General features: G+C 48.7%; 1 protein-coding gene across 1 annotated transcript; it reads right to left on the reverse strand.

Annotated features, from left to right (window-relative positions):
- Window positions 1-1,629: 1,629 nt before the first annotated feature.
- On the reverse strand, window positions 1,630-25,714 carry ZNF652 (zinc finger protein 652). Its single transcript, XM_085083452.1, has 6 exons — window positions 25,364-25,714; window positions 11,446-12,458; window positions 8,898-9,045; window positions 7,310-7,425; window positions 4,776-4,920; window positions 1,630-2,205 (listed from the first exon to the last, which is right to left on the reverse strand). Exons 2-6 carry the CDS (start codon window positions 12,304-12,306, stop codon window positions 1,643-1,645), a joined length of 1,833 nt encoding a protein of 610 aa, XP_084939578.1. The 5' UTR covers window positions 12,307-12,458; window positions 25,364-25,714; the 3' UTR covers window positions 1,630-1,642.
- Between the last annotated feature and the right edge of the window lie 333 nt (window positions 25,715-26,047).

Genomic DNA, 26,047 nt, shown 5'->3' on the forward strand with positions numbered 1-26,047 from the left:
AATTCGGGGCTGATTTATAAAAAAAAATTCTCTATTGTACAGCAGAGGTGCAGCTACAGTGGAAAAATGACACTGTGGATGGAAATCTTTATGGAAATACAATTCTTATTCTCATTTCTTGCCTTAGAAACAGAACTACTAAATAGGTTCTATACAAAAAAAAAAAAAACCTCTAAAATAATTTCTGTAGTAAAATAAAAGAGTTGTGTTAGGAGAGCTACACAGAAACAACGGGAGGGGATTTTTCCTTGCTTTTTTTCCTTTTTTTTTTTCTTTTTTTTTTTAATCCTTTTTTTTAAAATCCTTTTTTTCCGCTTGGAAAAAAAAAAAAAAAAAAACCAACTCGGGGCTGCTGAAAGGAATCATTCCGTACACAGTGCTCATTAATGCTCTGTATTAATTAATTCATTAATTAATTATCTCCCAGCCTCTCCCATTAGTACAAAGAGCCCCAGGCCTGCCTCCTCTTTGAGGAGGAGGTCGGGATATAAAAGCCAAGCAAAAACCTCATCAGCGAATACGAAATTAGAAAATTCCACCAGGCTGCGGCGCTGGGCTGTAGAAAAGTCACCGGGAAAACACGGAGTTTGGGGTTTGGGGTCTCAGTCCTGGGGGTTTGGGGTCCTTGGGGTTTTGGGATTTGGGGTGAAATCCTCGCCCGGGGTGGATCCTGGATGCCAAAGGCTGTTCCTTGGGAAGGATTTTGGGGTTTGGGGTGAGATCCCTGCCCAGGAGCGCTGTGGGGTGGCAGGAGGGCAGATCTGGGATCCCAGATGATCCCAGAGGATCCCAGATCCCATTCCTGGTCAGTGGTGTGGGGCTGGGCTGGCCTGGGGGATTCCTCGGGAAGGATTCCAGGGATTTGGGGCAGAACTCCCTGCAGGAGAGCTGGGGGGTGGAAGGAGGGCAGATCCCAGATCCCAACCCCATATCCGGATCCCATCTGGGTCAGTGGTTCAGGGATGGCAGGATGGCTGATCCCATATCCATATCCCATATCCATATCCCAATCCCATATCCCAATCCCAATCCCATATCTGTATCTCAATCCCATTCCCAGCTGCCATAGGAAGCTCTCCTGGCCCTGCAGGGTGGCAGGATGGTGGATCCCAATCCCAAGGTGGTCAGTGGTGTGGGGCAGGGCTGCCCCTGTCCAGCTGCCCCAGGGAGCTCTCCTGGCCCTGCAGGGTGACAGAATGGCAGATCCTATATCCCAATCCCAATCCCAATCCCAATCCCAATCCCTTTCCCCTGCTGGTCAGTGGTGTGGACAGGGCAGGAGAGCTGCCCTGTCCAGCTGCTGCAGGGAGCTCTCCTCACCATGCCCATGCCCACAGTGGTTTAGAGCTGGCAGATCCCATATCCAGGATATGGCAGGATGGTGGATCCCATATCCCATATCCCAATCCCATTGCCCTGCTGGTCAGTGGTGTGGGGCAGGGCTGCCCCTGTCCAGCTGCCCCAGGGAGCTCTCCTGGCCCTGCAGGGTGGCAGAATGGCAGATCCCATATCCCAATCCCAATCCCAATGCCGTTCCCCTGCTGGTCAGTGGTGTGGGGCAGGGCTGCCCCTGTCCAGCTGCCCCAGGAAGCTCTCCTGGCCCTGCAGGGTGGCAGGATGGTGGATCCCAATCCCAAGGTGGTCAGTGGTGTGGGGCAGGGCTGCCCCTGTCCAGCTGCCGCAGGAAGCTCTCCTCCCCGTGCCCATGCCCGTGCCCGTGCCCGTGGCCGCGGTGGTTGAGCGGCTCGCTCTTGAACAGGGCGGGCGGCGGCGGCAGGTGAGGCACGGGCGGCACGGCCAGGTGGGCTCCGTGCCCGGGGGGGGCGGCGGGCAGCCCCAGGTGGGCGTAGGGGTGAGGGGGCAGCGGCCGGGGGGGCAGCGGCGCCAGGCCGGGCAGGGCAGCGCCCGGGGCCGTCCCCATGGCCGGCGGCACGGTGCCAGCTCCCGCGGCCGGCCCGGTGACGGCTCCAGCCCCGGTGACGGCTCCAGCCCCGGTGGCGGCGGCAGCCCCGGTGACGGTGACGGGCCCGGTGACGCGGAAACACTTCTCCTTGTGCGCCTTGAGCATGTTGGAGAAGCGGAAGCGCTGGCCGCAGACGTCGCAGGGGTACGGCTTCTCGCCCGTGTGCGTGCGCCGGTGCCGCTTCATGTTGGGGCGGCTCGTGAAGCTCTTGCCGCAGATCTCGCAGATGAAAGGCTTCTCTCCTGTGGGACACACAGGGGGACAGGGTCAGGGGGTGGGAAAAGGGTTCTGAGACATGGAAAACTGCCCTCATCCATGGGATCATCCTGCCCTGAGCCCTGGAAAACCTCCCTTGTCCCTGGAAAACTTCCCTCATCCATGGGAAACAGCCCTGGAGAAGTCCCCTAATCCATGGGAAACTTCCCTCATCCATGGGAGAACACCCAGGGAAATCCTGGCTCCCCTGAGGCTTCTCTCCTGCATGACACACACGGGATGGGGGTCAGGGGTGGGAAAAGGGTTCTGAGCCATGGAAAACTTCCCTCATCCATGGAAAACTTCCCTCATCCATGGGATCATCCTGCCCTAAATCACCCTGCCCCTCATCCTGGGCATTTTCCCTCATCCCTGGGAGAACAGCCAGGGAAATCCTGGCTCCCCTCAGGGGTAAAGGGCGAGCACAGCACACATGGGACAGGGTTAGGATACAGGGAAACAGCCCTGGAAAACCCCTGTACCCCCAATTCTGCAGGAATATTTCTCCCGGATATTTTTTCCTGGGATATTTCCCCTTACCCATGTGGGTTTTTGTGTGCTCAAGGAACGGATTGAAGACCACAAATCCACTTTCCCCACTTGATTTTCCAGCTGGAAAACACCTGTACCCCCAAATCCCTCAGGAACAGAGCAGGAATATTTTCCTGGAATATTCCCTCAGCCATGTGGGTTTTTGTGCACTCAAGGAACAGATTGAAGGCAATGAATCCACTTTCCCCTCCTGATTTTCCAGCTGGAGAACCTCTGTACCCCAAATCCCTCAGGAAAAGAGTGGGCTCCCCTGTGGATTTTTCCCGGGATATTCCCCTCACCCATGTGGGTTTTCATGTGCTCAAGGAACGGATTGAAGGCAATAAATCCACTTTCCCCACCTGATTTTCTGGCTGAAAAACCTCTGTACCCCCAAATCCTGCAGGAATTTTCCCGGGATATTCCCCTCACCCGTGTGGGTTTTCATGTGCTCAAGGAACGCATTGAAGGCAAAAAATCTACTTTCCCCTCCTGATTTTCCAGCTGGAAAACCCCTGCACCTCCAAATCCCTCAGGAACAGAGCAGGAATATTCCCCCTGTGGAATTTTCCCGGGATATTCCCTCACCCGTGTGGGTTTTCATGTGCTCAAGGAACAGATCCAGGGCTACAAATCCACTTTCCCCACCCAATTTTCTGGCTGAAAAACCTCTGTACCCCCAAATCCTGCAGGAATTTTCCCGGGATATTCCCCTCACCCGTGTGGGTTTTTGTGTGCTCAAGGAATGGATTGAAGACCACAAATCCACTTTCCCCACCCGATTTTCCAGCTGTACCCCAAATCCCTCAGGAAAAGAGTGGGAATATCCCCCTGGATATGTTTTCCTGGAATATCCCCTCACCCATGTGGGTTTTCATGTGCTGAAGGAACAGATTGAAGACCACAAATTCCCTTTCCCCACCCGATTTTCCAGCTGGAAAACACCTGTACCCTCAAATCCTGCAGGAACAAAGCAGGAATATCTCCCTGGATATTTTTTCCTGGGATATTTCCCCTTACCCATGTGGCTTTTTGTGTGCTCAAGGAATGGATTGAAGACCACAAAACCACTTTCCCCTCCCGATTTTCCAGCTGGAGAACCTCTGTACCCTAAAATCCCTCAGGAACAAAGCAGGAATATTCCCCTTCGGTATTTTTTCCTGGAATATTCCCCTCACCCGTGTGGGTTTTTGTGTGCTCAAGGAATGGATTGAAGGCAATAAATCCACTTTTCCCACCCAATTTTCCAGCTGTACCCCAAATCCCTCAGGAAAAGAGTGGGAATATCCCCCTGGAGATTTTTTCCTGGAATATCCCCTCACCCACGTGGGTTTTCATGTGCTGAAGGAACAGATTGAAGACCACAAATTCACTTTCCCCACCCGATTTTCCAGCTAGAAAACACCTGTACCCTCAAATCCTGCAGGAATTTTCCTGGGATATTCCCTCACCCATGTGGGTTTTCATGTGCTCAAGGAATGGATTGAAGGCAAAAAATCTACTTTCCTCTCCTGATTTTCCAGCTGGAAAACACCTGTACCCTCAAATCCTGCAGGAACAAAGCAGGAATATTCCCCCTGTGGATTTTTCCCGGGATATTCCCCTCACCCATGTGAGTTTTCATGTGCTCAAGGAACAGATCCAGGGCTACAAATCCACTTTCCCCACTCAATTTTCTGGCTGAAAAACCTCTGTACCCCCAAATCCTGCAGGATTTTTCCCGGGATATTCCCTCACCCGTGTGGGTTTTCATGTGCTCAAGGAACGGATTGAAGGCAACAAATCCACTTTCCCCACCCGATTTTCTGGCTGAAAAACCTCTGTACCCCCAAATCCTGCAGGAATTTTCCCGGGATATTCCCCTCACCCGTGTGGGTTTTCATGTGCTCAAGGAATGGATTGAAGACCACAAAACCACTTTCCCCTCCTGATTTTCCAGCTGGAAAACCCCTGTACCCCCAAATCCCTCAGGAAAAGAGTGGGAATATTCCCCCTGGATATGTTTTCCAGGGATCCTTCCCCTCACCCGTGTGGGTTTTCATGTGCTCGTCGAAGTACTGCTTCATGTTGAAGTCCTTGCCGCACCACTGGCACATGAACTGCTTGTGGCCGATGTGGATGCTCATGTGGGAGCGCAGCTGGTACTTGTACTGGAAACGCTCGTCACAGTTCTGGGGGAAAAACAGGGGAATGGTGAGAAGGGGGGGTGTGGGGAGGTGGGAATGGGGGAAAAATGGGGAAAATGGGGAAATGGGGCAAACGAGGGGTGTGGGGAGGTGGGAATGGGGGAAAATGAGGGATTTGGGGAGATGAGAATGGGGGAAAAATGGGGAAAATTGTGAAAAGGAGGGATTTGGGGAGATGGGAATGGGGGAAAATGGGGAAAATGATGGATTTGGGGAGATGGGAATGAGGGAAAATGGGGAAAATGAGGGATTTGGGGAGATGGGAATGGGGGAAAAACAGGGAAAAGGAGGGGTGTGGGGAGATGGGAATGGGGAAATAGGGGAAATGAGGGATTTGGGGAGATGGGAATGAGGGAAAATGGGGAAAATGGTGATATGAGGGATTTGGGGAGATGGGAATGGGGGAAAAACAGGGAAAAGGAGGGGTGTGGGGAGATGGGAATGAGGGAAAATGAGGGATTTGGGGAGATGAGAATGGGGGAAAAATGGGGAAAATTGTGAAAAGGAGGGATTTGGGGAGATGAGAAAGGAGAAAAATGGTGATATGAGGGATTTGGGGAGATGGGAATAGGGGAAATGGGGAAAACAAGGGATTTGGGGAGATGGTAATGGGGAAAAACGGGGAAAATGGGGGATTTGGGGAAATGGGAATGAGGAAAAATGGTGAAAATGGTGATATGAGGGATTTGGGGAGATGAGAATGGAGAAAATGGGGAAAACAAGGGATTTGGGGAGATGGGAATGAGGGAAATGGTGAAAATGAGGGATTTGGAGAGATGGGAAAGAGGGGAAATGGTGATTCCCAGGGATCTGGGAAGATGGGAATGAGGGAAAAACAGGGAAAAACCCCATTCCTGAGGGATTTGGGGAGATGGGAATGAGGGAAAAACAGGAAAAACTATATTCCTGAGGGATTCAGGGAGCTGGGAATGAGAGAAAGGGAAAAATAGTGATCCTGAGGGATTCGGGGGGATGGGAACAGGGAAAAATGGGAAAAATCCCATTCCTGAGGGATTCAGGGAGCTGGGAATGAATCCTCAGAAGGTAGGGAAAGGGGAAAGGGCAGCAGCTCCTTGTGGCAATAAGGGATTTTGAATATTTCTCGGTCTGGGTTGAAATTCAGGGATTTCTGTGATTTCAGAGGGATTTCAGTTATGATTTTTCGTGGCACAGGAGGGTGGAGCAGCTGGAATTGTGCAGGAAAAGCCTGGCAGGGACAGGGATATTCCCAGAGGGAAGGATTCTGTGGGATGAGGAATTCCAGCTCCCAACCCTGCTGCCTCCACTAGAGGACTCTGCTTCCCTCCCAGTCCTTCCCAGTCCCTTTCCAGTCCTTCCCAGACCTTCCCAGTCCCTTCCCTTGGATCCCCATGGATTTAACCCTGTGAGATCCCTGAGGAAGATTTAATCCCTCAGATCCCCATGGATCTAACCCACTGAATTCCCATGGATTTAATCCCTTGGATTCCCATGGATTTAACCCACTGAATTCCCATCCCAATCCATCCCATTCCCTGCTCCTGGGCGCATTGCCCATGGATTTAAACCCTCAGATCCCCACAGATTTAATTCCTCAGATCCCCATGGATTTAACCCACTGAATTCCCATGGATTTAATCCCTCAGACCCCACAGATTTAATCCCTTGGATCCCCATGGATTTAATCCCTCAGATCCCTGAGGAGGATTTAACCCCCTTGGATCCCCATGGATTTAACCCACTGAATTCCCACGGATTTAACTCCTCAGACCCCATGGATTTAACTCCTCAGATCCCCACGGATTTAACCCAATGAATTCCCATGGATTTAACCCCTCAGATCCCCACGGATTTAACCCCCTTGGATCCCCATGGATTTAACCCACTGAATTCCCATGGATTTAACTCCTCAGACCCCATGGATTTAACCCACTGAATTCCCACAGATTTAACCCCTCAGATCCCAGAGCAGCAATCCACGCTGCCATCACCGCTCGGCAATTCCTCCCCACAGCCCCAAACCCCCCAAATTCCACCAAAACCACCCTCAATCCCCACCCATTCCCAGTCCCATTCCCAGGGGTTCCTGGCAGGCTGGGATGCAGGCTGGGCTATAGGGCGGGCTGCAGGCTGGGCTGCAGGACTGGGCTGCAGAGCTGGGATGCAGGGCTGGGATGAAGAATGGGGTGCAGAATGGGCTGCAGGGCTGGGATGCAGGGCTGGGCTGCAGAATGGGCTGCAGGGCTGGGATGCAGGGCTGGGCTGCAGGGCTGGGATGCAGAATGGGGTCCAGAATGGGGTCCAGAATGGGGTCCAGAATGGGGTGCAGGCTGAGGTGCAGAATGGGGTTCAGAATGGGGTGCAGAATGGGGTCCAGGCTGGGCTCCAGGCTCACCTCGCAGCGGAAGGGTTTCTCCCCCGAGTGCTGCAGCGAGTGCACCTTGAGGCTCATGCTGCGCTTGAAGGACTTGCCGCAGGTCTCGCAGGTGAAGGGCATGTCCTTGGTGTGGGCTGGGGGACAGAGGGACAGGCAGGACAGTCATTCCCCAATTCCCACCCCATTCCAGCCCGGGAATCACCCCAGCTCCAGGCAGGGAGCTCTGCTCATGTTTGGGGATTTTTGGATGCTGCACATCCCAGCTTTGTGCTGAGGGTGAAGCTGGAATTGGCTGGTTTTTGTGGAATCCCAAAATTTCTGGGTGGGAAGGACTTTAAAGATCCAATTCCCACCGTCCCAGGGTGCTCCAGCCTGGCCTGGGACATTCCAGGGATCAGGGGCAGCCACAGCTGCTCTGGGAATTCCAGCCCAGGGAGGAATTCCTTCCCAAATCCCATCCATCCCTGCCCCATTCCCATGTCCTGTCCCTCCAGCCCTCATCCCAAATCCTTCCCCAGCTCTCCTGGATCCCTTCAGGCCCTGCAAGGGCTCTGAGCTCTCCCTGGAGCTTCCCTCCTCCTCCTCCTCCTCTCCACCCCCAGCCTGGCTTCCCTGATTATTTTCCTTTCCCTGATTATTTTCCTTTTCCCTTGATAATTTTCCTTTTCCTAATAATTTCCTTTTTCTGATTATTTTCCTTTCCCTGATTCTTTTCCTTTCCCCTTATTATTTTCCTTTCCCTGATCATTTTCTTTTCCCTCATCTTTTTCCTTTCCCTGATTACTTTATTTTTCCCTGATCACCTTCCTTTCCCCTGATTCTTTTCCTTTTCCCTGACCATTTTCCTTTCCCCTATATTTTTCTTTTCCCTGATTATTTTCCTTTCCCTGATCATCTTCCATTTCCCTGATTTCTTTTTCCCCATATCATTTCCTTCTCCTGATCGCTTTCCTTTCCCTGATTACTTTCTCTTCCCCTGATCATTTTCCTTTCCCTGATCATTTTCCTCCCCTGACTATTTCCCTTCCCTGATCATTTTCCTTCCCTGATCATTTTCCTTCCCTGACTATTTTCCTTCCCCTGATAATTTCCTTTCCCTGATTTCTTTTTCCCCTGATCATTTTCCTTCCCTGATTACTTTCTCTTCCCCTGATCATTTTCCATTTCCCTGATTTCTTTTTCCCCTATTTCCCTTCCCCTGATCATTTCCTTTCCCTGATTACTTTCTTTTCCCTGATCATTTTCCTTCCCTGATTATTTTCCTTTCCCTGATCATTTTCCTTCCTTGACTATTTTCCTTCCCCTGATCATTTTCCTTCCCTGACTATTTTCCTTCCCCTGATCATTTTCCTTCCCCTGATCATTTCCTTCCCCTGATCATTTCCTTCCCCTGATCATTTCCTTCCCCTGATCATTTCCCTTCCCCTGATCATTTCCCTTCCCCTGATCATTTCCCTCCCCTGATTACTTTCCTTTCCCCGATCATTTCCTTCCCCCGATCATTCCCTTTCCCCACACAATTTCCCTCCCCTGCTCATTTCCCCTTTTCCCTGCAGATTTCCCTCCCCAGCCCACCTCCATTCCACCCCTGGTCCCCCCGACTCACCAACCATGTGTTTCCTCACGTGCGCCATGGTGTAGAACTTCTTCTCGCAGATCTCGCAGGAGAACTTCTTCTCGGCGTAGCCATGGACGATCTTGATGTGCTCGTGGAGAGACCAGAGCTTCTTGAAGGATTTGTTGCAGGAAACGCACTGGGAACGGACAGGGAGTGGGTTAGCTGGGGGCTGAGCTGGGGTTTGCACTAAAAATGGTAAAAAATGGGGAAAAGGCTGAGCTGGGATGGTCAGGGTTTTGGTTTTCGGCTGAGAAACACAGAGCAAAAAACAGAGAGGGGACAGAGCAGCTGTGGTATTTGGGGTTTGCTGATTCCCAAAATCCAGGGAGAACTTCCCAGGGCCTGGGGCTGCTGGGAGTGGGAAAATCCTAATCCTTGGAGGGAGAAAATCCTAATCCTTGGAGTGCAAAAATCCTAACCCTCAGAGTGGGAAAATCCAAACCCTGGGAGTGCAAAAAATCCTAAACCTTGGAGTGAAAAAATCCTGACCCTTGGAGGGAGAAAATCCTAATCCTTGCAGTGCAAAAATCCAAATCCTGGGAGTGAAAAAATCCTAACCCTTAGAGGGAGAAAATCCAAACCCTTAGAGGGAGAAAATGCAAAGCCTTGCAGTGAGGAAAATCCAAACTCTTGGAGAGGGAAGAATCCAAACCCTTGGAGTTGGAAGAATCCAAACCCTTTCACTGTAGAAATCCAAATCCTTGGAAGTGTGAAAATCCAAACATTTTCAGTGAGAAGAATCCAAACCCTTGGAGTACGAAAATCCAAACCCTTGGGGTTGGAAGAATCCAAAGTCTTTCACTGTGAAAATCCAAATCCTTGGAGTATGAAAATCCAAACATTTTCAGTGGGAAGAATCCACCAGAGCTGGAGGAGCTGACCCCATAAATTCCCCCAAATCCAGGTGTCACCTCCTCCTCCTCCTCTTCATTTATCCAAAGTTCCAGTGGCTCTGGAGGTCCCCACGTGAGAATGGAATGTGGGAATTCCTTCCCAAAACTCCTGTGGGATGTCCAGGAAATCTGCCCCCAGAGGATCTGTGGGTTTTCAGGCAGATCTTCCTTCATTTAACTTTAACTTCATTAAATAAAAGTTAAAGATTCTTTAACTTCATTAAAAAATCTGTGTCCAATGTGGAAAATTCTGGCTGTAAATCCTGGTGTGTGAGGAAACCAAATCCTCTTCGCCTCTGGAGGGCGGAGGGAGGGATTGTGCCTTGGGATTTTGGGATTTTTTTGGGATATTTCCAATTCACAGCCCATCAATTCCCCCCTTCCCCGTCAGGCAGAAGGGCTGGGAGCTGTTTAATTAATGAATTAACCAATCCTGCTAATTGGGGCTGTTCCTCTCCACTTCCACAGGGCTGGAATCTGCAGGTTGGGAGTTCTGCTTTGCCTCCACAACACCTGGGTTTCCCTCTCAGGGGGGAAAAAATTCCTAGGGAGTAAAGAAATGCTACAGAATGACCCCAAATCCTCGGATTTTTTTTTTTCTGGACCAGATTCCTCTGGATTTAAACCATAATTTCTGTATTTTCTTTTTTCCTACCTGGGTGTTCTCAGTTTGCTGGTGCAGGGACAGCAAGCAGTGACCAGACCTACCTGGATGTTCTTCTCACAGTTTGCTGTACCTGGATATTTTTTCCCAGTTTTTTGGGGCAGGGAGAGCAGGGAGGGAGCAGAAGGAGCACACCTACCTGGATGTTTTTCTCTCAGTTTGCTGTACCTGGATATTTTTTCCCAGTTTTTTGGGGCAAGGAGAGCAGGAATGGAGCAGAAGGAGCACACCTACCTGGATGTTTTTTTCTGTTTCTTGGTGCAGTGACAGCAGGAAGAAGGTGACCAGACCTACCTGGAAGTTTTTCTCACAGTTTGCTGTACCTGGATTTTTTTTCCCAGTTTTTTGGGGCAAGGAGAGCAGGAAGGGAGCAGAAGGAGCACACCTACCTGGATGTTTTTTTCTGTTTCTTGGTGCAGCGACAGCAGCAAGAAGGTGACCAGACCTACCTGGATGTTTTTCTCACAGTTTCTCAGTGCAATGCCAGCAGGAAGAGCACAGCCAGAAGCCCATCAGACCCACCTGGACATTCTTCTCGCAGTCCATTTACTGGTGCAGGGACACCAAGCAGGGAGCAGAAGGTGACCAGACCTACCTGTATATTTTTCTCACAGTTTCTCGGTCCAACAGGAAGAAGGTGATCAGACCCACCTGGATGTTCTTCTCACAGTTTCTCAGTGCAATGACAGCAGGAAGAGCACAGCCAGAAGCCCATCAGACCCACCTGGATGTTCTTCTCACAGTTTGCTCTACCTGAATATTTTTTCCCAGTTTTTTGGGGCAAGGAGAGCAGGAATGGAGCAGAATGGAGCAGAAGGGAGCAGAAGGAGCACACCTACCTGGATATTTTTCTTGCACTCTGCTGCTGCAAGGACAGCAGGAAGGGAGCAGAAGAAGCACACCTACCTGGATGGTTTTCTCACAGTTTCTTGGTGCAATGCCAGCAGGAAGAGCACAGCCAGAAGCCCACCAGACCCACCTGGATGTTCTTCTCGCAGTCTGTCTGCTGGTGCAGGGACAGCTCGCTCTCCAGCACGAACTTCTTGCCGCACTTGTCGCAGATCTGCATGCGCCGGTGGGTGACGTTCATGTGCTTCTCCAGGTACCAGCGCGTGTTGAACACCCTGGGGCACTTCTCGCACGTCAGCGTCTCCTTCTCCTCGCCCTTGCCCTTCTGCACGGCGCCCTTGGCCTCCCGGGGGGTTTTCCTCCTGCGGCGGGGCGGCTCGGCGCTGCGGGTCCTGCCCCGCGTGGCTCGGGGCGCCGGGGAAGGCGCGGCGGCCGCGGCCGAGGCTGCCCTCCTGCTCCTCCTCTGCCCCGCGCCGCCCTTCTCCGCCCTCTTGTCCTTCTTCTGCCTCTCGTTCTCCTCGTAGTCGCTGCTGTCCTCGGTGACCTCGCCGCTGCTGTCGCCCTCGTCCTCCTCGTCGCCGCTGCTCTTGAGCACGGCGGTGTCTTTGGACTGCGAGGCGACGCCCTTCTCCCCCTTGGACACGTTCAGCGTTTGGTTGTTGAGGTTCACCTCCACTATTATCTGCTCCCTTTTGTAAGTCACTTCGTCCTCCTCCTCGTCCTCCTCCTCCGACTCGTCCGAGTTGTCCCTGCGCTCCTTCCTGGCCTCCGCCCCGGCCCGGCTGTCCCTGAAGAAGGGCGGCGGCTCCTCCCTGTCGCGCAGGTGGCCCTTGCCCCCCTTGGGGTCCCCCAGGGCGGGGAAGGTGCCGCCCGCGTCCCTCTTGTAGCCCTTGGTGGACAGGTCCAGCTCGTGGCCGGGGAAGAAGGCCTGGCCCTGCTGCGCCATGGCGGCGGGGGGCTCGGGGCACGCCTGGGGGGCTGCCTGGCTCATCGGGGGGGGATCATGGTGGGGCAGCTGTCCGGCGAGGAGCCTCGGCCATGGGAGGGAGGGGCAGCGAGGGTGAGGCGGGTGGGATCACGGCAGGGCAACGAGCGGGGTGGAGCTGGGCGAGGAAGGTGTCCGGGAGCCTGCGAGCATCTTAGCTGCGAGAGAAAATGGGGAGAGGAGAGTCAATCCTAAAATCACAACTGGGAGATGTCAAGTGTTGTATCTGCAAGAGAAAATTGGGAGAGGAGAGTCAATCCTAAGATCATAACTGGGAGATGTCGAGTATTTTATCATCAAGAGAAAACAGGGAGAGGGGGTCAGGAATAAAATAATAATTGGGAGATGTTGAGTGTTGTATTGGCAAGAGAAAATAGGGAGAAGGGAGTCAATCCTAAAATCATAACTGGGAAATGTTGAGTATTCTATCTGCAAGAGAAAATGGGGAGAGGGGGTCAGGAATAAAATCATAACTGGGAGATGTCAAGGATTTTATCTGCAAGAGAAAACGGGGAGAAGAGAGTCAGTCCTAAAATAATAACTGGGAGCTCTCGAGTGTTGTATTTGCAAGAGAAAATGGGGAGAATGGAATCAATCCTAAAATAATCCCCAGGAATTCTCGAGTGTTGTATTCGCAATAGAAAATGGGGAGAATGGAATAAATCCTAAAATAATCCCCAGGAATTCTCGAGTGTTGTATTCGCAATAGAAAATGGGGAGAATGGAATAAATCCTAAAATAATAACTGGGAGCCCTCTAGTATTGCATCTGCAAGAGAAAATGGGGAGAAAGGAATCAATCCTAAAATAATCCCCAGGAATTCTCGAGTATTGCATCAGCAAGAGAAAACAGGGATTGTGGGGTCAGTAATGAAATAATCACTGAGTATTTTATCTGTGAGAGAAAATGGGGAGAACAGAACCAATCCTAAAATTATCTGCAAGAGAAAGCGGGGATTGTGGGGTCAGCTATCAAATAATTGGGATTTGGGAGTCAGTCGTCAAATAATGGGGAATTGGAGCAAATCTGGAGTTTGTGGGGTTGGGGAAAAGTCAACCATCAAGGAATTGTCAGAATTGGAGCAAATCCCGAGTTTTCCTGGATTTTTGGGGGCACTGAGAGTCCCACAAACATCGGGATCAGGACTGCAGGAGTTCCCGAGGAATGGAAATCCACACAGGGAATTCTCCTCCCAGCAAGGATCACCTCCAGACTGGGACTGAATTCCTCCTTTTTTTGGGAGAACTGACGGCCCCAAAGCTCTGCTCTGCTCCCCAAACACCCCAAAGCTCCCCAAACCATCACAAAGCACCCCAAAACACCCCAAACCATCACAAAGCACCCCAAAACACCCCAAAGCTCTGCTCTGCTCCCCAAGCACCCCAAAGCACCCCAAAACACCCTAAAACACCCCAAACCATCACAAAGCACCCCAAAGCTCTGCTCTGCTCCCCAAAGCACCCCAAAGCACCCCAAAACACCCTAAAACACCCCAAAGCTCTGCTCTGCTCCCCAAACACCCCAATGCTCCCCAAAGCTCTGCTCTGCTCCCCAAAGCACCCCAAAAAACCCCAAACCATCACAAAGCACCCCAAAACACCCTAAAACACCCCAAACCATCACAAAGCACCCCAAAACACCTCAAAGCTCTGCTCTGCTCCCCAAAGCACCCCAAAGCTCCCCCAAACACCCCAAAGCTCTGCTCTGCTCCCCAAAGCTCCCCAAAACACCTCAAAACACCCCAAAGCTCTGCTCTGCTCCCCAAGGCACCCCAAACACCCCAAAACACCCCAAACACCCCAAAACACCCCAAAGCACCCCAAACCCGCCCAGCCCATCCTCACGTATTCCAGAGCCACATCCCCGCGCCTGAGGAGCTCCAGCCGAGCACAATTCCCACCCCACAGACCCCTCGGGATTCGGGAAATTCCTCCTTTTCTCTCCCTCTCCCTTCTTCCCGGAGTTTTCCAGGCTGGAGTTTGCCCGGGGGAGCAGCACTTCCTCCTGCCCGGGGCACGTGTTCCCCGCGTGGGCACCGAGTGATCCCACCGGGAACTCCGGGGGAAAACGGGAATGCCGGAGAGTAAACTGGAGAATAAATCCGGAGAGGAATTCCGGAGAGGAATTCCATAAAATAATTCCATAGAATAATTCTGGAGAATAACTCCGGAGAGTAATTCTGGAGAATAATTCCGGAGAATAATTCCATAGAATAATTCTGGATAATAATTCCAGAGAATAATTCTGGAGAAAAATTCCGGAGAATAATTCCGGAGAGTAATTCCTGAGAGTAATTCCAGAGAATAATTCCAGAAAATAATTCCAGAGAATAATTCCGGAGAGGAATTCCAGAGAATAATTCCAGAGAATATATCCGGAGAATAATTCCTGAGAATAATTCCAGAGAGGAATTCCGGAGAATAATTCCGGAGAATAAATCTGGAGAATAATTCCGGAGAGTTACTCCAGAGAATAATTCCAGAGAATAATCCCCGAGAGTAATTCCTGAGAATAATTCCAGAGAATAATTTCGGAGAATAATTCTGGAAAATAATTCCAGAGGATAATTCCGGAGAGTAATTCCGGAGAATAAATCCGGAGAATAAATCCGGAGAGTAATTCCTGATAATAATTCTGGAGAATAATTCCTGAGAGTAATTCCTGATAATCCCCGAATTATTTGGGATGGAAAGGACAAATCCCATCCAGTTCCATCCCAAACTGGCCTGGGATGTTCCAGGGATGGAGAAGCCACAGATTCCGAATTTTTGGGAATTTCTTCCCAAAATCCCAGCTGAACCTCTCTGCCAGAGATTCCTGCCTTGTCGTTTCTGGTCCTTTCCAAAAAATGGGATTTTACTGGTTTGGAGTGAATTTTAACTGGGCAGGAGATGAACCAACCAGTGCCTGAATATTAATAGTAATAATAATAATAATAATAATAATAATAATAATAATAATAACAATAGTAATAATAACAGTAATAGTAATAACAATAATAATAATGGATATTATGATAACACAATAGATAATAATCTAGAATAATATATAATATTACTATTACTATCAATATTAATGTTAATGATAATATGTGATAATACCATAATACCATAATATTATAACATAACAAAATATTAAAATAATAATAATAAAAATAATCATCTTTGTGAAATGCCACACTGCAAAAAAATGGGAAAATGACCACTTGGATGATGAACTTCATTAAAACAAATTCCTGAGCACTTCTGCAGAATTCTTTTTTATTAATTGCATTTTTCTTTCCACCAGGAATTCCTGTTGCTCTCCCAGGGGGAAATGCAGGATGGAAAAATAGGATTTTCCAAGGGATTTCTGCCTTTATCCAACCCCAAATATCAGAATGTCGGGGGTTGGTTTGTGTTTTGTGGGGGGGGGGTGGGGTGGGGGGTGTGGTGGGGGGTGTTGTTTTGGGTGTTGTGTGCTAAAAATGGAGATTTTGGGGTTGGGGAAAGGGCTGGCTGGGGGAGGAGATTTGGGATGGAAATTGGGGATTTGGGGATTGTTGGGTCCTGGCAGGGAATGGGAAATGGGGATGGGAGGGAAAGGTGGGGAAAAGGGAGGGAAAAGGGAGGGAAAAGGGAGGGAAAAGTGGGGGAAAAGTGGGGGAAAAGTGGGGGAAAAGTGGGGGAAAAAATTAGGAGGAAAAATTAGGAGGAAAAATTAGGAGGGAAAATTAGGAGGGAAAATTAGGAGGAAAGGAGGAGAAAAGGAGGAAAACTGAGGGAAAAACTGAGGGAAAAACTGAGGGGAAAAAAGAGGGAAAAAAGAGGGAAAAAAGAGGGAAAAAAGAGGGAAAAAAGAGGGAAAAAAGAGGGAAAAATTAGGAGAAACTGAGGGAAAACTGAGGGAAAACTGAGGGGAAAACTGAGGGGAAAACTGAGGGGAAACTGAGGGGAAACTGAGGGGAAACTGAGGGGAAATGGGGGAAATGGGGGAAATGGGGGAATGGGGGAAACTGAGGAAAATGAGAAAAAATGAGAGAAATGGGGGTGAGGGAAAATGAGGAGGGAAAAGTGAGGAAAGTGGAAAAGTGAAAAGTGGGGGGGGAAAAGTGGGGGAAAAGGGAGGGAAAAGTGGGGGAAAAGGGAGGGAAAGGTGGGGAATAGGGAGGGAAAAGTGGGGGAAAAGGTGGGGGAAAATTAGGAGAAAAAATTAGGAGGAAAAATTAGGAGGCAAAATTGGGAGGAAAAATTAGGAGGGAAAATTAGGAGGAAAGGAGGAGAAAAGGAGGAAAACTGAGGGAAAAACTGAGGGGAAAACTGAGGGGAAAACTGAGGGGAAAACTGAGGGGAAAACTGAGGGGAAACTGAGGGAAAAATGAGGGGAAAATGAGGAAAAAATGAGAGAAAAATGAGGGAAAAATGAGGGGAAAAATGAGGGGAAAAATGAGGGGAAAAGTGAGGGAAAAGTGAGGGGAAAAAATGAGGGAAAAACTGAGGGAAAAAATGGAGGGAAAAAATGGAGGGAAAAATGAGGGAAAAATGAGGGGAAAAATGAGGGAAAAATGAGGAAAAATGAGGGAAAAAGGGGGGGGGGGTGGGGGGTGGGTGGGGTGGGTGGGGTGGGAAAAATGGGGAAAAATGAGGAAAAAAATGAGGAAAAAATGAGGAAAAAATGAGGAAAAAATGAGGAAAAAATGAGGAAAAAATGAGGAAAAAATGAGGAAAAAATGAGGAAAAAATGAGGATTTCAGGAAAAACTGAGGATTTCAGGAAAACCTGAGGAAAAGCTGAGGGTGTGAGGAAAAGCTGAAGCTTTCAGGAAAACCAGGATTTCAGGGAAAGCCCAGGAGATCCCAAACTTCCTCCACAAATCCCCAAATTTCCCATAAAATTCCCAACCCGGGAAAACACCTCCATCCCAATCCCATCCCTCGGGAATTACTGAAATTATTTCAATTATCCCTCCTGCCTCCCCGGGCTGCTCCAGGTGCAAAAATCCCGGAAAAATCCGATTTAAATGGGGAATTTTTTATCTCCAGGAGGTTTTTGCATTTCCATGGGAAGTGCTGGAGCTGCTGAGCCCTTGGAAATGCTAAAGAAATGCTAAATAAATGCAGAATAAATGCAAAATAAAGGGTTAAGTGCTGCTAACGACTCTGTTCCCATCCCAATTCCCATTCCTCGGGAATTCCTGAGGCTGGAATAGTCAAGAGAATAATCCTGGAAGGAAAATCCTATTTATTTACTGCACCTGATTTGGGGGAAGAATTCCCAATTCTCATGGAAAACACTTGGAAAAACATGGAAAAAATGGAAAATTCCCATGGAGAACTCTCCCTGCTGCTGCCAGCCCTGAATTCCTTTGGGAGAGAGGAAAATGGGATAAATCCTGGGAATTCTGGAATTCCAGAGGGTTTTCCACAGGTCAGACCAGAGAAAATGAAATAAATTCTATAAATTCCGGAATTCCAGAGTGTTTTCCACAGGTCAACCTGAGAAAAAAGGAGATAAATTCAATAAATTCTGGAATTCCAGAGGGTTTTCCACAGGACATCCCAAAGAAAATGAAATAAATTCTATAAATTCTGGAATTCCAGAGCATTTCCCAATGGATATCTGGGAGAAAATGAAATAAATTCTATAAATTCCGGAATTCCAGAGGGTTTTCCACAGGACATCACAGAGAAAAGGGGATAAATCACGGAAATTTTGGAATTCCAGAGCATTTTCCACAGGACATCCCGGAGAAAATGAAATAAATTCAATAAATTCTGGAATTCCAGAGTTTTCCACAGGACAATCCAGAGAAAAAGGGAATAAATCCCAGAAATTCCGGAATTCCTGAGTGTTTTCCACAGGTCAGCCCAGAGAAAATGAAATAAATTCTATAAATTCTGGAATTTTGGAGTGTTTTCCACAGGTCAGCCTGGAAAAAAAGGAGAAAAATTCTATAAATCCCAGAATTCTAGAGCATTTTCCTCAAGACATTGTGGCAAAAAGGAAATAAATTCTATAAATTCCGGAATTCCAGAGAGTTTTCCACAGGACAAACCAGAGAAAAGGGGATAAATCACGGAAATTTTGGAATTCCAGAGCATTTTCCACAGGACATCCCGGAGAAAATGAAATAAATTCAATAAATTCTGGAATTCCAGAGGGTTTTCCACAGGACAATCCAGAGAAAAAGGGAATAAATCCCAGAAATATTGGAATTCCGGAGAGTTTTCCACAGATCAGCCTGGAAAAAAAGGAGAAAAATTCTATAAATCCCAGAATTCTAGAGCATTTTCCTCAAGACATTGTGGCAAAAAGGAAATAAATTCTATAAATTCCGGAATTCCAGAGAGTTTTCCACAGGACAGACCAGAAAAAAGGAGATAAATCCCAGAAGTTTTGGAATTCCAGAGCATTTTCCACAGGACAAACCAGAGAAAAGGAGATAAATTCTATAAATTCTGGAATTTTGGAGTGTTTTCCACAGGACAGCCTGAGGAAAAAAAAGGAGATAAATCCCAGAAATTCCAGAATTCCATATATTTCCCGCCTCGTCCTGCTGCTCTTCCAGCTGTTTTTTGGCCAAAATCCCCAAAATTTCCCAGGATGGGGAATTTTTTTTTTTTCCTGGAAAATCAGATTCCCAAATAAAACTTCCAAAATCCCTAAAATATTCAAACCACGAGGAGAAATTTTTTTTTTCCCAATTCCCAGAAATTTGGGACAAAGCAGAAATTCCTGGATTTTTTTCAAGCATTTTCTCCATGAAAAAAATCCTCATTCCAGAGGATTCAGCATCACAGTCCCTCGGATTTTGCAATAAATGTGGTTTTTTTGTTGGTTTTGGATGGAACAACCAAGAAATTGATGTTTTTCCAGGTGTGGGAATAAAAATAATTTGAATAAGATTTGATTTTTTACACTCAAATCACAACTCCAGGCCGTTCCCACCACCTGGGATATTTAAATTTTATCTATCTAAAAAATAAATATCTAAAAATTAAACCCCCTGTGGTTGGATTGGGAAATTCCAGGTATTCCAATCAATTCCTGCAACTTTTAATGCAAAAAAAACCCCAAAAAATAAGATTAAAACACTCCCAGGTGATTCCCATTCACCTTTCCCATGAATTATTTTTCTATCATTATTTGGTAACTTTTAGACCCAAAAAAAAGCTGATTTTGACCAAATTTTCACTCTTTAAATTCACAATTTAATTTAAAAATCTGCCAAAACTCTTTTTTTTTCTCCTTTAAAACCTTTCCATCCCTTTCTGCTCAGAATTAAAGAAATTCTTTAAATTTATTTGAATTAAATTTAAATTCCACCAAGATTTTATTCTGATTTTATTCGGATTAATGAAGCATTTCTGCCCCTGGAGGTGTGAATTCCCCGAAAAGGAAATTTGCCATCAGGATCTTTTGCCCAAAATTAGCATTTTTGGCCCCAAGAAGTGTCGTTGGGCCTTTGGGGCTGCAGAGGTGCAAACGAGGTGGAAATGAGGAATTTGGGATTTGGGATTCCTGGAGGTTTTCCGGCAGGAAAAATCGCAGCTGGAGAAGGAATTTTTCTAGGGGGAAAAAAAATCTTATTTACAGGGGAAAAGTTCCATTTCCAGGGGAAAAAAATTCCTATTTTAAGGGGGAAATATCCCATTTCCAGGGAGAAAAAAATCACATTTCCAGAGGGAAAAGAATACCATTTCCAGGGGAAAAAAATCCTATTTTAAGGGGGAAACAATCACATTTCCAGGGGGAAAAAAATTCCATTTCCAGGGGGAAAAGTCCCATTTCCAGGGGGAAGAAAATCCTATTTTAAGGGGGGGAAAAATCCCATTTCCAGGAGGAAAATAAAATCTCATTTCCAGGGTGAATAAATCCCATTCCAGGGGAAAAAAATTCTATTTTAAGGGGGGGAAAAAAATCCCATTTACAGGGGAAAAAAAATTCCATTTACAGGGAAAAAATACTATTTCCAGGGGAAAAAAAATTCCATTTCTGGGGAAAAAAATCCTATTTTAAGAGAAAAAAAATCCCATTCCAGGGGAAAAAAAAAAAATCCTATTTTAAGGGAGAAAAAAATTTCAATTTCTAGGCAAAAAAATTCCATTTCCACGGGAAAAAAATCCCTTTTCAAGGGAAAAAAATCCCATTTCCAGGGGAAAAAAAATTCAATTTCCAGGGGAAAAAAAATTCCATTTCCAGGCTGAAAAAAAATCCCTTTCCTGGCAGAAGCTGCTGGGAAAATCTGGGCAGAGAGTGAAACGTCCCGAGGGAAGGGAGAGGGAAGGAAAACCTGCTGGAGTTTCACTGTTGGGTTTCCAGCAGGGAGGAGCGACCTGGAAAATCCCAATTTCACTGGGAATCACCTGGAAAACGGAGGTGGTTTGGGGATTTTGGGAATTTTGGGGATTTTGGGAATTTTGGGAATGGGAGGGTTTGGGGTTTGGGGGGAAATGAGGTTGTTGGGTTTTGCTGGTTTTCCATATTCTGGAAAAACTCCCTGGAAAGGCAAAAATTGGGATGGAAATTGCCTTATTTATTTGGGAATTAAGTTTAAATAAATCAGGGATTTTTTGGGGGCAGAAATAGTATTTTTTTTCTTTTTTTTTGGTGCTCAAACCCTGGAAAAACTCCCTGGAAAGACAGAAATTGGGATAGAATTTGCCTTATTTATATGGGAATTAAGTTTAAATAAATCAGGGATTTTTTGGGGAGGGAGCAGAAATAAATTTCCTTTTTTTTGTGCCCAAATCCTGTGAAAACACCCTAGAAAGACAGAAATTGGGATGGAATTTGCCTAATTTATATGGGAATTAAGTTTAAATAAATCAGGTTTTTATTAAAATGCTCCTGAAGGCATCAATGCCAGAATTCTGCTCCCAAATTCTGGAAAAACACCACAGAAAAAGCTAAAATTGGGATGGAATTTGCCTTATTTATTTGGGAATTAAGTTTAAATAAATCAGGGATTTTTTGGGGAGGGGACAGAAATAAATGTCTTTTTTTTTGTGCTCAAATCCTGGGAAAACCCCCTGGAAACTGGGATGAAATTTATGTGGGAATATGTTTTAAAAAATGAGGTTTTTATTAAAATGCTCTTGAAGGCATCAATGCAGGAATTTTGCTCCCAAAATCCTGGAAAAATATCCTGGAAATACAGAAATTGGGATGGAATTTGCCTAATTTATTTGGGAATTAAGTTTAAATAAATCAGGTTTTTATTAAAATGCTCCTGAAGGCATCAATGCAGGAATTTTGCTCCCAAAATCCTGGAAAAACACCCTGAAAAGATAATAAATTGGGATGGAATTTGCCTAATTTACATGGGAATATGTTTAAATCAATCTGGGATTGTTTTGGGGCCAGAAATAATATTTTTTTCTTTTTTTTGGTGCTCAAATCCTGGTAAAACCCCCTGAAAAGACAAAAATCAGGATGAAATTCACCTCAATTCCACAGAAACACATTCAAACCAATCAGAATTTTTTTTTTTTTTTGAGGGGAGGCAGAAATAAATTTATTTTCTTTTTTTAATTTTTTTTTTTTTTTTTTTTTTGAGGAGAGAAATAGGTCAGTGCAGGGAGGGGGTTTTGTAATCTCCTGGAATTCAGGTGTGCTCTGGGCACAGCCCTCCTCCTCCTCCTCCTCCTCCTCCTCCTCCTCTTTAGGGACAGCAGAGCTCCTTGTTTACTGCAAAAATCACCTCTCAGAGCAGAGAATCCTTCCTAAAACTCTGGGAATTCTTCCCACAAATCTGGGAATTCTTCCTGCAAATCTGGGAATTCTTCCCATGTGGATAACTCCTGCCTTGACCCCTGGAAAAGTCCCTGAATGGGAAAAAAAAATGTGATTTTGGCATCAAATTGCACCTAAAAATTCATTTTGGTGAATTGGCAGAGTGGTGGCAAAGAGGAGAAAAGCACAGCATCCCAATAGCCTCTGTTTTTCTATATTTCCCTCCACAATTCTATAATTTAGCACCTGTTTAGACTCTTCTCCTGCCCTGACCCCTGGAAAAGTCCCTGCATGGGGAAAAAATTGTGATTTTGGCATTAAATTGCACCAAAAAATTCATTTTGGTTGTGGCAAAGAGGAGAAAAGCACAGCATCCCAAAATCCTCTATTTTTCTATATTTCTCTATATATTTCCTCTATATATTTCCATAATTATCTTCCATATTTCTATAATTTAGACACTCTTCCTATAGAAAGATTTACTCTGAAAAATCTTAAAGGTTTCCTACATCAATATTAGGTGACAAAATCAATTAAATATTTCAAAACTCACAATAATCTCCAATGCCAAATGGGATTTGATCAGATCATCCGTATCTGATCGATATCTGATCAATATCTGATCAATATCTGATCAATACCACGAGCCACCAAAATGCTCTCACATCCCAATTTTCCCCCAGAAAATAAAACCATAAATCGATAAATTATAAAATAAAAAAGTAAAAAAAAATGGGAAAATAAAAAATAAAATGGAAAAATAAAATATAAAATGGAAAAATAAAATATAAAATGGAAAAATAAAATATAGACCAAAAAGCCTTCGTGGTTTTGCACTTTTCTTTCCAACTCCCTCTGCTGCTCTGGGAGTTCAAACCCAGATGTGGTGATCACAAAATGTGGAAAATTGGAATTTTGGGGCAGAGATGGAGCTCTTTTTCCCTTTAGAATGCGGGAAATTGGGGAAATGCTGCGGGAGGAACACACCTGGTGCAGGTGGGGAGCTGGAAATGGGATGGGAGAAGCGAAGGGAGGTGAAGGAGAAGATTTGGCACAGGCAGGGGAATTGTCAGGGAGGAAAATCCTCCGAAATCACATTCTGCAGCTCTGAAACCCTTTGGAAAATGCACTTTTTAACCTGCAAAATGTACTTTTAACGTGTAAAACGCACTTTTAAACCTGCAAAATGCACTTTTTACATGTAAAACGCACCTTTCAACCTGTAAAATGCACTTTTTAACCTGCAAAATGCACTTTTTAACCTGCAAAACGCACCTTTTAACCTGCAAAACGCACTTTTTTACCTGTAAAATGCACCTTTTGCCTGCAAAATGCACTTTTTAACCTGTAAAATGCACCTTTTGCCTGCAAAATGCACCTTTTAACCTGCAGAACACACCTTTTAACCCATCCCAGGCAGAGATCTCCACGAGAGAGGATCACAACACACCTCCCAGCTGTCCTGCTCTGCTCTGCACAATCCCAGCCCCATCCAGGTGCTTCCCAAAGCCACCTCTCCCCTCCCAGCACATCCCGACCGCTGCCAGCAGCGCCAGCTGCCATTCCCGGAGCCGCACAGCCCCGGGGAGATAAAAAACCGCAAATTCCTCCCATCCCTCCTGCCCGCGGCACCTCCGCGGCTCCCGTGCCACGCGGGGAGCTCCGTGTGGGTGATTGCAGCTCTTTAGGGAAGCTTTGAAAGCCGCCCTGGGTTTTTACCCGAAGGTTTTTGGGATATCCCAAAGCGGCTCAGAAAGCACAGCTGAAATCACAGCTGAAATCACAGCTGAAATCGCAGCCCAAAATCATAGATGAAATCCCAGCCCAAAATCACACCTGAAATCACAGCCCAAAAACACAACTGAAATCATAGCCGAAATCCCAGCCCAAATCACACCTGAAATCACAGCTGAAATTACAGCCCAAAATCACATCTGAAATCCCAGCCCCAAATCCCACCTGAAATCCCACCTCAAATCACAACCCAAATCACAGCCTGAAATCCCACCTGAAATCACAGCCCAAAATCACAGCTGAAATCACACCCGAAATCCCAGCCCAAAATCCCACCTGAAATCGCAGCTAAAATCACACCTGAAATTACAGCCAAAATCACAGCTGAAATCACACCCGAAATCCCAGCCCCAAATCACACCTGAAATCACAGCTGAAATCACAGCTGAAATCCCACCTGAAATCACAGCTGAAATCCCAGCCCAAAATCCCACCTGAAATCACAGCTGAAATCCCAGCCCGAAATCACACCTGAAATCACAGACCAAAATCCCACCTGAAATCCCAGCCCAAAAACACAACTGAAATCCCAGCCGAAATCACACCTGAAATCCCAGCCCAAAATCCCAGTCCAAAATCCCACCTGAAATCCCAGCCGAAATCACAGCTGAAATCCCAGCCCAAAATCACAGCCGAAATCACACCTGAAATCCCAGCCCAAAATCACACCTGAAATCGCAGCCAAAATCCCAGCCCCGCGGCGCTCGGAGCAGAGAGAGCAGCGGGAAGGGGAAAAGGTGAGAGGAAACCTCCCGATTCTCATCCAGGTGATGCTTTACCTGCTCAGCTCCGCGGGGACACCTGCGGCCCGAGGGACACCTGCGAACGGCGCTGGCAGCGCTGCAGGAATGCTGAGCTCTGCTGCGGGAACTCACCTGGCTGCCCTCCCCCGGGCAGGTGACACCGAGGGGAGGGGACAGGGGACACCGAGACCCCCGGGCAGGGCCGGGCAGAGCCCCCGAGCCTGGGGAGAGCCTCCGGTACCGAGCAGAGTATCCGGTACCGAGCAGAGCCCTCCGACCCCGGGCAGGTGACACGGCGGGGAGGGGACAGGGGACATGGAGACCCCCGGGTAGGGCAGAGCCCCCGGTAGAGCCCCCGGCCCTGGGGCAGCCCCCGAGCCCGAGCAGAGCCTCCGCACCGGGCAGAACCTCCGGTACCGAGCAGAGCCCCCCGACCCAGGGCAGGTGACACGGAGGTGAGGGGACAGGGGACACGGAGACCCCCGGGTGGGGCAGAGCCCCCGGCCCTGGAGCAGCCCCGGATCCCGAGCAGAGCCTCCGGTACCGAGCAGAGCCCCCCGATCCCGGCCGAGCCTCCGCAGCGGGCAGTGTCGGTACCGGGCAGAGCCCCCCGCCCCGGGCAGAGCCCCCCGCCCATGCCGCCGGCAGCTCCCCCGGCGCTCCCCGCTCGCTCCGGGCCGAGAGCCGCCCGCGTCCCGCTCGCCCCGCCGCCCACCGCCCGGCCGGGCCTAGCGCAGCTCGGCGGCGCCGCCAGGCCCGGGGAAGGCAGGAAGGGAAGGAAGGGGCTCGGCGGCCGCGCTCGCCAGCACTCACCCAGGCCGGTGCCCTCGGGGCCGCCCCCGCCGCCGTCCATGCCGGGCGGAGCGGAGCGGAGCGCAGGGGAGGGGGCGCGGGCGGCGCGGCGCTGAGGGCGGAGGGCAGGGCGGCCGGGGCTCTCCTCCCTGCCCGCCCGCCTGCCGCCGCTCGGCCCGCCGCTCGGCCCGGCTGCCCGCCGCTCGGCCCGGCCCGGCCGCTCAGGCCCAGGCGCTGCCGCCGCGGGCGCACGGACGGACGGACGGACGGAGCTCCCTCCCGCTGCCCTCGGCCGCCGCCGCCGCCGCAGCGCTACGTGGCCGCAGCCGCCGGTCCTCGCGGGGGCGCGCGCGGGGTGCGTGTGGGGATGGGGGGGGTGGGGGTGCGGGGGGCGCGCGCGCCGTGCCCGGTGAGCGGCGGGAGCGCGCGGGGAGGGACGGAGGGCCCGGGCGGGAGCGCGCCCGTGAGGCGGGAGCGCGCGCGGGCCGAGGCCGCCGCTGAAGGGCCTGGTTGGGGGGGGCTGTGCGTGCCCGAGTGCGCGTGTGCGGGAGCGCGCGGGGCGGGGAGCGAGCGGAGCGGGCCGGGGGGGAAGGAGCGGGGAGAACAGCCCATAGGCCGGGCGGAGCGGGGAGGCGGCGGCTGCGGGCACGGCGAGTGCGCGTGTGCGGGAGCGCGCACGGGTGGCGGTGGGGGGACGGTAACAGG

The sequence above is a fragment of the Lichenostomus cassidix genome, chromosome 27, assembly GCF_008360975.1.
Source record: "Lichenostomus cassidix isolate B80296 chromosome 27, HeHo_3.0, whole genome shotgun sequence".
Taxonomy (NCBI): domain Eukaryota; kingdom Metazoa; phylum Chordata; class Aves; order Passeriformes; family Meliphagidae; genus Lichenostomus; species Lichenostomus cassidix.